This window comes from Lynx rufus, unplaced genomic scaffold, assembly GCF_022079265.1.
Source record: "Lynx rufus isolate CCGP_SWC_20201006 ecotype Redwood Valley unplaced genomic scaffold, mLynRuf1.p SCAF_4, whole genome shotgun sequence".
Classification (NCBI taxonomy): Eukaryota; Metazoa; Chordata; class Mammalia; order Carnivora; family Felidae; genus Lynx; species Lynx rufus.
In genome coordinates, this window is record NW_025814856.1 from 25348916 (window position 1) to 25364087 (window position 15172).

Here is a 15172-nt window from a genome sequence, read left to right on the forward strand (position 1 = left end):
TGAAAAATCCTTTATTAGTTCTTGACACTGTGACCTTTCTTTCTGGATAGCTTGCATTATCTCTTGCCAAAAATGTATAGCCACTATTGGTTTTCTTGTTACTGCATGGGGTACTTTTTACCCATTGACTTGTACATTCCTTCATTTGTGAAGATCCCGATTCACCCTCCCCTTTCCATCCATCCAACATTAATTGAGCACCAACTATGTGCCAGATCCTGCATTAGACGCTTGAAGTGCAGAATGAATAAAATTATTTTCTGTGTTTACAAATATGTGTACCTCTGATCTTAGTTTTTATATAGAAGTAAGTGGAAAATGTTAAGGTCGATACTCAGAACTTCTAATTAAATTTTTTTTTTTCATGTATCAGGGGATATCTTTATAGTTCTTGGGCAGCAACCAATTCTGATAAAGTTAGGAGGTGCTTTTTTTTGTTCTTGTTTTTGTTTGGTTTTTAATTAGGAACTGGCAAAATAGGCTTAGATAATCATGTATATGTGAGCTTGCAAGCTCAAGACCTAATGATATTACATATGTTCTACAAAAAAATCTCGAAACTCTAAATTAGAAACTATTGTCATTAATCATTGTTGACTATTCTGTATATGTTTTATAAACTACATCGATATTTTAGAATTCCAGTTTGAGTTTCGATTTGAGAATTTTTAAAGGTGTAGTTTATATTCTAATATTACTAATTTTATTAATATTACTAATATTTCTGTTTATTAACTATATTTAGTGAACATATATAAAATGACTTAATCCTCATTTTCTAAAAGTTTATCATTAAATGAATTTTTATTTTTTGTTGTCATTATTTGCCTTTTTTTCCTCTTTCTGGCATGAACACGTTTTATTCCAATCACCAGTTTGATTGGTGCATGTATTTATTAATAATGTTAGTGTTAACTCAAGCTGGGGACATGCTATTCCTTCAGTTAAGAGAACCCTTTAATATACACGAAATCACCTTTATACTATTTAGAGTTGTCAGATTACTGCTAAAGTTTTTTTGTCAATTCCAATTGAGTTAGATGAGAATAGTTGTAGACAACTCCTTGATTTAAGACTGAATAAGGTATTTTGGATACTTTAAAGTACTTCTTACTATAACTTTTCCCTTGCTGGTATGTTTGGTTTTTTAGTGATGGTAAATCGTTGTGGGGATGACCAATAGTATATCTTTAATGAAACCGAATAGTAAATATCTTGATATGCACAAAAACTTCATTACACCAGATTTAGCATGCAGTGGATTTTGGGAGTAAGATGGATTTGTTCTGAATCATTTGTTATAGAATAGTAAACCAGTTATCCAGCATTCCAATATTACCAAAAATCCATAACCGTAATATGCTATCAGATATGACTTTAACTAAAATTAGTCTTTAAATAGTAGAGAGCCAAGTATAGTTGTAAGAGAATATTTTAAAAATGTCTGGAGATGTTAAGATTAATACTATGTATCTAGTAAACTCTATTTTTCAAATTACTTAAACGTAAAGTAGCTGCTACAAGCATAGGTTTTATACTATAAAATTTTTTGTATCTTATCTAATGATTGTAATTTGAATATATCTTAGTATAGAAAAGCACTATCTAATAGAAATATTATGGGAACCACATACATAATTTAAAATTTTCTGGAAACCACATTAAAAATATAAAAAGAAACAGGTAAAATGTTAATAATGTATTTTAATAATGTTATTTACTTTAACCTACTATATCCAAAATATTCTTTCAACATGTAATCAATATTAAAATTATAAATGAATTATTTCACAACCTTTTTTCCTTAGTAAGTCTTTGAAACCAGTATGTATTTATTTTACACTTACAATACATCTCAATTCACACTAGCCATTTTTTCAGGGCTCAGTACCCACATGTGTATTGAACATGTGTATTGGACAGCACAGATAGTATAGAAAATCAAATTTTATAGGAAACTAATGTGTATAAATAAACCCATTTTAAGTAGCACAGTTCTCTATTATGTTTCTGTATCTGTCTGGTCTTTGCATTTCCACAACCCTGTTTGGGATCTTACAACCCTGCTTCCCTGCCCCCTGACTTCCCCGCCTAAGTATCTCATTTTTTTTGGATTTTCAGTGACATCTTTTATAGTTTTGGCAAAGTGAATTCCCAAGGAACTGAATTCAAGTCATCAAGTATTTTTTTTTTTTCAACGTTTATTTATTTTTGGGACAGAGAGAGACAGAGCATGAACGGGGGAGGGGCAGAGAGAGAGGGAGACACAGAATTGGAAACAGGCTCCAGGCTCCGAGCCATCAGCCCAGAGCCTGATGCGGGGCTCGAACTCCCAGACCGCGAGATCGTGACCTGGCTGAAGTCGGACGCTTAACCGACTGCGCCACCCAGGCGCCCCAAGTCATCAAGTATTAAAAGTGTCATGATCCAAATTCTTTACATGTACTATCTAAAAGATTTTTCTCTCATGTGTCTTAGAAAATGCCTTTATAGAAGTCATATATGTATAACATGTATAATAATATATTAATCTTGAATTTTATCTAAACTAGTATAATAAATATTTTAATGTAGGGTCCAGATAGTAAAATCAGAGTAGATAAAAGGGTGATTTGAGGCTTGATGAGTAATGGTGGGAGGTACCGCATTAATAAATGTCATCTAAAGTCCTGTGTTGATAGTCTGAAATTTTGTTTCAAATAAGTTCCATAAGGTCCTTTAGGTTAAAATTTGGTTTCAAATGAGTTTTCATATTTAACCATGATGTTGTATAGTTGGAGTTCTGAAAATGTTATCATAGCTTAGATACGATTTATGTAAAACAACTTTTGATCTTGGTAATTACTATTCAACTGAGGGCTTCTGTTTTGGATTTCTTGGCTCCAGTCAGCAAGTGCTATTTATTAGATTTTTTTTACTTTTATCTTTTGTATTATTATTATACATAGAGAGAGAGAGAGTACACACACAAGCAGGGGAGAAGGGCAGAGGGAGAGAGAGAGAATCTTAAGCAGGTTCCACGCTCAGTGTGGAGCCCGATGTGGGGTTTGATCCTACAACCATGATATCATGGCCTCATCTGAAATCAAGAATTAGATGCTCAACCGACTGAGCCACACAGGCGCCCCTAGGTTTTTAAAAAAATTTCTGTTGCAGTTAGCCATTTTTTTCCTTTTGGGGCTATATTTTATCTGTATATAGTATAACTCTATAACTATGCAATTATGTACAACTATGTACACACATTTATTACATATATATACATATATATATACATATATACATACATATACATATATATAAAATTATTGACTGGAAGTTCTGTGTACCATGTAAATAGATAAAAGATAATGATAGATTTGAGTATGAAGGTAAAGAAGGTGTCTATTGGTAAGGATGTCAAGAGAAGATAACCAGTGATTAGAGTAGGAGATGCCTGATTCTCAAAGTTGAGATGATGAGAGTGAGATGGGTTGAAATGAGAAGGAAAAGAGGCTTTCACAGTCAGAGTGGTACTAACTCATGTCCTCTTTCACAGGTTTCAGTGCTTTCCCACCTTCCAGATAGTCATCATATTGTGATATATTTTTAACACCTGAACTTCCAAAGTCTATTTAGTAGTTTTGAAAAATCCAGAGATATAATTGAAAGATGTTATCCAGATTTAGAAGTTAGCTCTCTGAGTCAAAATAGATAAAGATTATTGTAAGAAAAGAGCTGAAGCTTTTCTCTACTGTTAGATTTTGATTCTCTTTACTCTTAAAAAAAAACAAAACAAATTATGTTTGACCTGAACAAAACCATTTTCCAAGCTCTTATTTTAAAATATGCATGACATTGATTTTAATCATTTGGGCAGAGATAAGCAGTGTAATATTTTGAGAGTATAGAAAGTACAGATTAGGGGCGCCTGGGTGGCGTAGTCGGTTAAGCGTCCGACTTCAGCCAGGTCACGATCTCGCGGTCCATGAGTTCGAGCCCCGCGTCAGGCTCTGGGCTGATGGCTCAGAGCCTGGAGCCTGTTTCCGATTCTGTGTCTCCCTCTCTCTGCCCCTCCCCCGTTCATGCTCTGTCTCTCTCTGTCCCAAAAATAAATAAACGTTGAAAAAAAAAATTAAAAAAAAAAAAAAAGAAAGTACAGATTAAATGACTCAAATGCAAGGTTATTTGTGAAATGAAAGCACAAAAATGGAAATGTTGCATTAGTTTCTTAAATTTTAGGGCATTATTTTGTGGTATTCTTCAAATATTTATCTTTTGCCTCTTAAGAAGAATAACTTTGAAGAGGGACTGTTAGAGAATTGTTATTTGACAATTAATTCAGTAAGAACAAATAATAAAATTTAAAAATTATTTACAGGTATTTATTAAATGTCATGGAGAAAGGTATATTTTAAAAGAGAAGCTTTTTAAAGCAATATATGTCTATGGTTTTCTTGAGCTCTTTGGATAGAAACTGCACCTTTAAAAGCTAACCAGTCAGGGTACAAATTAATGAATATAATTATAATTTTCAGTCATTTAGCTTTATTAACTCTAAAATATGTCTGCTATTAGTATTAAAAATATATTAAACTTTCATGAATCTTAGAGTTACTCATGTCAATACATTTCAGTTTTCCTACCTTTGCTGTTGTTTTTCAAAAACAGCAACAAACTATATCCTTAAAGGTGTTTCTTTCTTTATTAGAGCACTTGCTTTCAAAGAGTGGCGGGGACTGCACTTTTATTCATCAATTCATAGAATGCCAGAGTGAGTACAGAGTATTTTTCACATTGATTTTAATGAAGTCAGGGGCTAACATTGAAAAATGAGAAGAAAAATGAAGATCTCAATGTGTTTGTTATGGTAGAAGGTGCACAGAGGGCCATCTTCAGACAGCAGCGATACTTCTCATACTGTTCGGCTTCTCTCTTTAGAGAAAAATATTTTTGTGGCATTTGCCTTCAAAGATGGATTTCATATTGCCCACAAAAAAGAGGAAATTTAAAGCTTTTAAATAAAAAATTGTTGTTGAGCAGGGAATGAAATAGAATGTCAAGCACCTAAACGTTCTGTGTGGACACTTAAGAGATCGTAATAACATTAGCCTGTTTTATTTACATTCTAGTTCTATCACAGATTTGGAATTGGATTTCTTAAGTAAATTTCTTAAATGATTAAATGAAGCCATGAAAACAGTGATTTAGTTTGGGTACTCAGATCTGAAGATGACCCTTAAGGTAGCAGGAGCTTTCTAGGGAAGGAATAGGAATGGATTGTCCTACATTCTGACATTAACCGCCTACCCTTGGGAAGCCTATTGTTAATAATACTTTAAAGATAGATAGGTTAGCTTTTGAGGTGATTTAGACCTCTGCTGAATTCTGAGCCAGAGTATCATGAATCTCCTCGTACTTGAAAATCATGTGGCTGCTTAAATCATGAGGTTGTGATATTCTCTTGGTCCTCTTGGTGACAATTAAAGGTCACTATGTGTAATAAAGATTTACTGATGATATCTACACTTTTTCCTACCAGACACACAACTTGGTTGTTTTTCCTCTCCCTGTTTGCCCTCTTTTTGAAATGAGTGACTTTCCATGTTTTTATGCTAATGAATTTATTCTGTGGATATGCAAGCATATGTGATTCTTTCCCCTTCCTTCTCTCCCCCCCCCCCCAATCTCAGGGGCACTTGGGGGTTGTCAGGGTCACACCTGGTAATTATAGCAGGCACAAACTCAATAGATCCAGTGTTATATACTCCTTAGAGATGCCTTAAGGAAACCTGGAATTTCATTTAGTAGTTTTAGAAGAGCTTCTATTTTTGTCCATTTTATGTTGAATATAAGTTTAATATTATTTTGGGGAAAATTAATGAATAAATATGGCATATTCCTTTGTCCTTTAAATTTTTCTCATAAAGCAAAGATTAGTTCATGTTTTTGTTATCTTCTGATTACTAAATTTCACTTTTATGGGAAATTGGCATGGGGATTTGGGGCAAAATAATTGGTATCCACTGAAACCAACTAAAAGCAGAATATAAAATTTAAAATATAAATCTTTAGGGGAAGGATCTTATACTTTGTTTTATTACATGTGACCATTGTTTAATAAGTTAATTTTATTTTAAACTTTTGGGCTTGTATTTTGAGCCCAAAGAAACAAGAACAGAGAACTATCCAAAAAGAAAGCTTACTACTAAGTTACAATTTGCAAAAATCATTTAAAATATTATAAAATGTGTATGTAAAATATTTAGCTGTAGTTGTAACACAGAACGATGTTTGTTTTACATTAAGAAAAAGATGTTTGGAGATTTTTATTGTATCATAGTTACGGGGGGCAAATGGACCAGTAAACAATCAGAGATAGAGCAGAAGTTATAAGTTACAGCAATCCCCTCAATATGGATATTAGCCAATTAAATTGTTTACAAGGACTATGCAGTGGCATGGGAAAACGTTAGATGTGGTATAGAGAGGGAGAAATGAGAATATAAAATGCTTTCCTTGTGGGCAAAGAAATAATGAACCAAAGAACAAAAAATAAAATACAAGTATTCCTAGATGTCTGAATCCATTGGGTCCCTAAGTGCAAACAGTGGAAGTTTGGGCTGTAAATTCATGTATATCCCTAGGGATATAGCTGGGGGTATCGTCCATTATCTGAATCTGCCCAGTTCCTGAGTTTTGGTAGCAAGTAGCAAGAGTTTGGTTAATGAGGATACCGTTGTATCTCAGAAATTTCCAATATGTTGGCTCCTTAAATTTGGATACTCAGAGTTGGCATAGTAAGAGTTAACTTTGATTTGATTTGTTGTCAGAAGGGGTATTTTCATTATTTTATGACAAGCTGCTGGTATAGAAATTGTGGTGTTTAATTAGTATTATGGCAAGCAAGGCACATTCAACTAAAATCTTACTCAGGTGAACTTTCAAAATAATTTTGGATTATTTTTTGATAATCTCACACAAACGTTTTTGCCATTATTTTAATTGATAGACATCTTGAACTGATTTATGATCCTGAACATGAAGTTTATATTCTGTGAGCAGTGACACCTCATAGTCTTATTTTCCTGTCTTTTATTTACTTTTTAAAGATTTTTTAGTTTTAAGTAATCTCCACACCCAACATGGGGCTCGGATTTACAACCCTGAGATCAAGAGTCACATGCTCTACTGACTGAGCCAGCCAGGCACCCCTTATTTCCGGTCTTTTAAAAAGCAGATGTTAAGTACCTAGATTTCATTGTTTACTGTGCTTGTTGTATAGTCCAAATTCACCTTGTGAATTCTAAATTTAAAATTAGAAAGCAAATAATTCACTTCTGTAGGATTCCTCATGTCTTTTTAATATATTAACAGAGTTTTTCGGTTTATGTATATGAACCCATAAGAGAATGATTTAGTTGTTGGCTGTCTCCATTTACAAGGTGATTTTGATGAAATTAAATGAGTTGGAACACATTTCAGTTTGTTTTCCTTTTATGGTAAAAGAGACTGTGTTTCTTTTAATTCTCTTTTAGGAGAAAAGCTTTTAATCCCATGCAAAGAGATTGGATTTTGAACAGATTTAAATATAACCTTTGTGTAATTCCAGGACTATGAAATAATTTTCTGTGTAAAAATATACCATGTAAAATCTAGAATTAACAAGTAACTTTAATGAAACTTGCTAAAAAGCTCTAGCAATATTTTCTTCTGAAGGAATTCAGGCAAGAAGTTTGATTTGAGCAGAATTCCACATTCCTTGTTCCCTCTGCAAATTTTAGTTACTCAAGGTTTACAGTGTAAACTTAACAAATAAGTTGAGGGGCACCTGGGTGGCTCATTCAACGAAGCGTCTGTTGGCTTTGGCTTAGGTCATGATCTCTTGGTTTTGTGAGTTCGAGCCCCACATAGGGCTCTGTGCTAACAGAGAGGAGCCAGCTTGGGATTCTCTTTCTCCCTCTTTCTCTTCCCCTTCCCCGCTCACTCTGTCTCTGTCTCTCTCAAAAATAAATGAATAAACTTAAAAAAAAAAAGAAAAAGACAAATACATTGAGACTGTTGTGTTTGATAAATGTGCTTTCTGAGTTAACAAATTATGCACCTTTTATCTGTTTCATATGAGTCCTATGAACTCTGTCATCTGATTAATGCGTATGCTGAGTGCAAAGATAAAGGGTAAAAGGTGGAGAACCTCAGGACATGGAGACTCACTTCATGGGCATAGAGTGAAAGACAGCTTTCTCCAGACTACTGCCTGTACTTTCTTCTGCTACTGTTTGTCTGGGTGAGGGCAGAGGCATCACGGCTGTTTTCCAGAGAAAATTTCTTCTGTGGTCCGCTTTGTACATACAAACTGCCCTCTCCCCAAATGGCATCTTGCTTTTAATGACTGAGTTAACAAGTGCCTTGAAATAAACTTAATATCTTTGTATTCTTAATCCATGGTTACTATGAGACTTAATGGTTTTTATTATTAGAAGCAGAAGTCTAATTCTCTTAATATTTTGTGTCTTATGTAAGTTTTTTGCCCGATTTAAGAAAAATTCTCTCCCTGCTTCCCACCCCCCTTTTGAAATTATAGTCACTGTCTGTGTGTGTTTGTCTCATTCTCTTCTTTCTCTTAGGGCTTTGCTCTCATATAAAAATTGCCTTATTTGGAGTAATGCATTGAATCAGTGTTGCTCCGTGACTGTTTACTTTTCATCACTCTATGAGATCAGCGTCTCTGAACAATCTCAGGGTTATTCTGATTACATATTCCACTTAAAACAGATTTTTTAATTTTCATTTTTTAAATTTTTATTTCCCTAAGCCAAAGCAGATTAGTTATGACAAAGAGTAGAATACACTTGGTGTGGTTCCCTGCTCATAGTAGTTTATGTCCCCATTATAGGAAGATTCTTAATTTAAACTAGATGTTGCTAAATTTCTTTTTTTTTTTTTTTTTTAATTTGAGAGAGAGCACGTGCATGAGCAGAGGAGGTGCTTGGGAGGGGGTGGGGGGCAGGGTGGAGAAAGAAAGAGAGAGAGAAAGAATTCTAAGCAGGTTCCGTGTTCACCACGGAGCCTGACATGGGGTTTGATCTGACGACCCTGGCATCATGACCTGAGCTGAAATCGAGAGTCATATGTTTAACCAACTGAGCAACCCAGGCACCCCACTTATTTTTTATTTCTTTGTATTTAGAGTTGACCAATCTAGGATATATTGGAGGGTTTTTGTTTGTTGTTTATTTGTGCCAATCATGTTCCCGGTCAGCTAACTTTCCAACATTTCTACCAGATTTTCTCCCAGTATAACTGCATAGCAGATAGTCTTAAATTTATGCCAACAGTGTTTTGATATGTAGATTGCTTCTTTCTTAAAAAACTGTTTCTGTATTCTTTAAATTGGTTCATTTTATTTAGCTTTCAATCTATGAATTCTCAACTTTTTTCTCTTTTGTTCTTTATTCTCAGGTTTTAGGACAAGTAGCTTCTGGAACTGTTTTTATGAAAAAGCAGACTATCTTCTATAGCAGGAATTGCTTTAATTAATTTTATTTTGCTGCAAAAACTAATACTTTTGTAAAAGTCTGTCCTATTAAGGTTAGGCCTCCCCTGCTTTAGGTTCTAAAGCTTTATTTCTATTTTGTGAACTGCTACTCTGTGAAGGAAATAAATTGTGGGTTTGATGTTGAATGCTGATTGTTCATTTTTACTTTGTTATGTTTGATGTTAATTCTAATGTCAGTTTCTTTGCTGTATGTCCCTTTAATGACTTTCTAGGTGACTTGTAGTTCATTTTCATTTATGATATTTAGAATTGGATCAGAGGATCTTAGATGTGAATTCTGTTTTGGTTCCTCTTTGGCAGTATGAATGGGCGGTATAACTTCTTTAAACCTCAATTTCCTCATTTACAGAATGGGATGGTAGTTCCTACTTCATAGGATTATTATGAGAATTAAATGAGATCATATTTACTAGTACTCTTAGTAATGCCAACCACACAGAAATATATGCTAACTAATAGGTAGAAAACTTATGGTGGGGAGATTGGAAAGAGTGTTAGTGGGAGTTTTCTTGCAGGAGTAACTTTTTTCCCCTTTTTATTCCCAGTCACAAGACAGTGAAAGCTGATTGAGCTAGTTTTATTGTTCTTGTTAAAATCATATGTTCCTGACAATCTAAAGATTCTCTAACTTTTTAATTACTAGTACACATGCCATTTAGAAAATGTGGTCTCTAGCACATTATTTTGATACCCAAGTGATAACATTATTTTTTGAATGAAACGTAACTTTCAGACTTAAATATATTTTCCAGGTCGGCAGTTACAAATAGCTGATATGTAGTTCTTTTATACTGATCTGCTCTTCTCTTTGTCACTTAAGATCTCTAGGCAGCTGACAGCAGTATCTGAATAGTGCCGTTTGAGTTTATATTCTGCTTTTAGTTGGTTGTAGCTGTGATGTGAGGAAAATGGCTCTTCAGCTTGAAGAATTTAATCCAGTCTAGGCACACCTGTGCTCCCTTTGCACTTTTTTTTTTTAATGTTTATTCATTTTTGTGAGAGTGAGAAAGCGTGAACGGAGGAGGTACAGAGAGAGAGGAAGACACAGAATCCTAAGCAGACTCTAGGCTCTGAGCTGTCAGCACAGAGTCTGACATGGAGTGTGAACCCACGAACCACAATCATGACCTGAGCTGTAGTCACACGCTTAACCGACCGAACCACTCAAGTGACCCCTTTGCACTTCTTTTGAATGCATTGTTTTTTATTTTTATTTTGTGCCACATAGTAATATAGTTAGTACACAATTTACATTTATCACCCATAAGAAATAAATTTGGTTCTGTTCTAATCAGTTTTTTACCAGATCTGACAGTTTCTGCAATGCCATCATATGTTTTTCGATTAAATTAAATGCTTAGGTGATAGTTCTCCAATGTCAGACTTACTATGCCCATTAGTTATGCTCTTTGGTAGGTTCCCTACAGAAATGCCTACCCATGCATGTCAGATACAAATGCAAAAATATTCACAGCAGCATCATTCACAGTTCAAAATTAGAAATAACCCAAAAGATCTTCAGCAGTCAAATGGAGAAATATACACTGGGTATATTTGATGAAAGATGCCTGACACAAAAGAATACATACTGTAGTATTACATTTATGTGAAGGTCAAAACACTAAAATTATAGTGTATTATTTAGACATGCATATTTGGGTAGTGTGGCTATAAAGAAATGCAAGAAATTAAATACCACAAAGTCGGGACAGTGGTTACCTTTATGGGGTTTTTATTGGAAAGGGAAACATGAGAAGCTTTAGGGGGTTGTGGTTAGGGTCTTTTCTTTGTTTTATTTTTTCTTTATTTGAGACAGAGAGAGAGAGGGAGGGAGAAAGTCAGCAGGGGAGGGGCAGAGGGAAAGAAAGAGAGAATCTGGAGCAGGTTCCATGCTCAGCATAATCCCAGAACCCTGGGATCATGACCCTAGCTGAAACCAAGAGTCAGATGCTCCCAGGCGCCCTGTGGTTAGGTTATGTTTCTTGATTTGAGCTGTAGTCATACAGACATTTGCTTTAAAAAAAAATTATTAACCTGTACTTTTGTGTTTTGTGTCCCTCTCTGTATGTTATTTGTCACAATAAATAAGTATGGTTTTAAAAGAGGGGAAAAGAATAATTATCTCCCTAGAGTGTCCCTCAAAAAGAGGGAGTTTTTAAAAAGGAAGAAAATCCTGTACTTTATCTTTCAGTTGTGCCAGGCCAAATAGTTCTTTCAAGGCCTGCATTTATCATTATATGGAGGCTCTCGTCTGAGTCTCTGAGTAGCCTCTGACTTTTAGTGCTCCCAAAGAATTGAAGTGTTCACTCCAAGTTTGAGAACCAGTGGTTAGAAGCTTTTTTTAAAACAGTGTTCTTTTCAAGGTGCCTGAGTAGCTCAGTTAGTTGAGCATCCTACTCTTGATTTCAGCCCAGATCATGATCTGGGATTGAGCCCCACGTGGTTGAGTGGGATTGAGCCTCACATTGCTCAGTGCGAAGCCTGCTTAGGATTCTCTCTCCCTCTCTCTATCTCTTTGCCCCTTCCCTACTCTCTCCCTCTCTCTCTCTCTGAATAAATAAATAAACATTAAAAAAAAATAAAACAGTATCCCTTTCCTCAATTATTTGATTATAGGCCACTAATGACTCATCAGATTTGATCATCTAACCTTAAATATTTCAATAGTGACAATAGCAGCAGATAATTATTATTTAGCACTTAGATACTAGTACTATGCAAAACTTTTTGTATATTTAATTCTTAGTTTTTTAGAATGATGAAAACATTCAAATAATTTTTCCAAGTTTGATCCCTTTAAAAATAGATATTCAGTTCATTCATTCAGCAAATATTTATTAAGCATCTATTATGTATATACCAGGCATTATTTTAGCTGTAGGGGGTACAGAAATGAACAAGACAAAGAAAGATTTGCCTTCATGGAGTTTACAGTCTCTGGAGGAGACAAAAACTAATAAACTAATAACATGTCAAGTAGTGATACGTCCACTGAAGAAAAATAAAAGAATGTAAGACAATAGGTAGCAACAAAGGTAACATAGGGAATTTGAACAGATTTGGGACTAAGCTAAGTGAGGAGTACATGTATCTGGGGAAAGAGTGTGTGAGAGAGAAACTGTGTGAAAACTAGAACTGGTCTGAAACTGCACTTTTAGAACAACAAAAATGTTTTCTTTCTTTTCTTTTCTTTTTTTTAAATAAAGGGCCAGGTAGTAAATATTTTAGGCTTTGCAGGCTATAAATTCTCAGTTGCAACTACTAAACTCTGCCATTTTAGTGGAAAGCAGCTGAGGACAGTATGTACACGAATACATTTGGCTTTGTTCCTCTAAAACTTTATTTACCCAACAGGCAGCAGGCTGTTTTTGGCCCTGTGGGGCTTTAGTTGGCTGACCCCTGAGCTAGATAATATAGACTTTGTAAGGCATGGTAGGGACTTCAGATTTTTTCCTAAAGGTGAGCATTTTGAGTAATAAATTACCCTTTTTTAAAAAATTTCTTTCATGTTTATTTATTCTTGAGAGAGACAGACAGAGTGTGAGTGGGGGGGGTGGTGTGTCAGAGAGAGAGCGAGACACAGAATCTGAAGCAGGCTCCAGGCTGTGAGCTGTCAGCACAGAGCCCGACGCGGGGCTTGAACCCACAAACTGTGAGATCATGACCTGAGCCAAAGTTGGGCGCTTAACCTACTCAGCCACCCAGGTGCCCTGAGTAATAAATTACTCTTAATGTATGTTTATAATTTTTTAAACAAGGTGCTACTTAGATCTTCAACATACTAGAGAAAGATTGGAATGCCTTTCAAAGTCTGCATTTATATTATTTTATTATTTTGCTGTATTCATGTAACAACATTTGTGGAACCTGTTTTATATGTAAGAATTGTGTTGGGAATTAAATTATTGATGAGATAACTTCCTGCTGTCACTAGACTCTAAATTCCTATATTTATCACATTTACCTTGGTAATCCATGAGAAGTACTTAGTATTGCACTTGACACACGGTAAATATTTGAAGGAATGAGTGTATTTCTCAAAGAGTTCATAGTATGTTGGGAAAGGTAGACATCAATAGATACTTGCAGTATAGCTTATTAGAGATGTGAATGATGGGCTATGGATGAAGAGAGGAGAGATACCAAATCAATCCAAGAGAAAGGAAGAGAAAATAAATTCAATTTTAAACATGGTGAGATTAAGTTCTCATGGGGTCACTAGGTGAAGATGTTTGGGAAGTAGTTAGACAAACATGTTCTGAGACCTACGAGAGAGTTAGACTAGGCATCAACATTTAGAAGTTATGCAAAGATAGCAGGTAGTTAATGCTATTTAAAGTGAATTTGTTGTTGACAGAGATCTTGAAGATTAATTAACACCTTTTTTTTTCCTGGTAGAACTAAAAAAATTTTTCACTCCCTTCATAAATATAGACAATGTTGCCTTGAAAATCTGTACAATTGTCTCTTTCCAGGGTAATACATAAAATAGGGGCTGTGGGATCAAAGGACATGTCCTTTCAACATTTGCATAGGTGCTATCAAAATTGCCCTCTAAAAATAAAATGATACCAATTTACACTCCTGCCAGAAGGACACAAGATTACTCTTTTACGCACCCCTCCTGGTACTGAATGTTTGCTGAACTGATAAGTGCATAAGGCCATGGCGTTGTTTCAGTGAGTAGACCCTGAACTCCACATGTTTACTAGACATTTGCTTTTCTTGGCCTGTGAATTCAATGTTGTTATTCTTTGCCCCTTTTCTGTTGTGGTGTTTGACTTTTCTTATTCGTTTTTGAAGTGCCTCACATTTTCGCTTGCCATCCCCATACTCCCTTTCCTTCTTCCATGCTTCATTTTTCTACATTGCCTCCATCTGACATACTGTTTGTTTATTTCTTTATCCTCTCTCCCTCCTCACCCCATTAGAATGTATGAACCAGAAAGGCAGGAATTTTGTCATTTGTTCATTCTGATGTTTCCAGCACATAAGACAGTATCTGGCACATAGTAGGTAGCCCCTAATTAATTGTTCAATGAATGAATGAATGAATAATAACCTTTTATCTGTTAATTTTTCAGATATTTTCTCTATGTCTGTCACTGGCCCATTAGCTGTGTTTTAGTGAGTGGTCGGTCATACAGAAAATTTTAATTTATATGAGGGCAGATCTGTCTGTCCTTTCACATATGGTTTTGTGTTCTGCATTATTATGCTTAAGGTCATTTTTTTTTAACCTTTGAACCCCTTCACCCATTCCTTTCACCCCCACCCCTCCTACCTTGCAACAACCAATCTGTTCTCTTATCTATGAGATTGTGTGTGTGTGTGTTTTTTTAATTCCACATGTAAGTGAGATCATATGATATTTATCTTTCTCTGTCTGACTTTATTTTACTTAGTATAATACACTCAAGGTCCATCCATATTATCCCAAAAGGCAAGATTTCATTTTTCTAATGGCTAAGTAATATTCCATTGTGTGTATTTGTGCATACACATACACACCACATTTTCTTTATCCATTCATGCATCAGTGGACACTTAGGTTGTTTCCATATTTGGCTATTGTAAATAATGCTGCAATGAACACGGGGTTGCATATATCTTTTTGAGTTAGTGTTGGAAGAG

General features: G+C 34.9%; 1 protein-coding gene across 26 annotated transcripts in view; it reads left to right on the forward strand.

Annotated features, from left to right (window-relative positions):
• SLMAP (sarcolemma associated protein) overlaps positions 1 to 15172 on the forward strand; it is a 151201-nt gene that overhangs the window by 97766 nt on the left and 38263 nt on the right. For 16 of the 26 annotated variants that reach the window (XM_047097612.1, XM_047097626.1, XM_047097634.1 and 13 more), the window contains one exon: positions 4691 to 4753. The exons of the other annotated variants lie outside the window; for them this stretch is intronic. In XM_047097612.1, coding sequence (XP_046953568.1) covers positions 4691 to 4753 — 63 coding nt within the window. The remainder of the gene's footprint in view (positions 1 to 4690; positions 4754 to 15172) is intronic. 26 annotated transcript variants of the gene reach the window in all.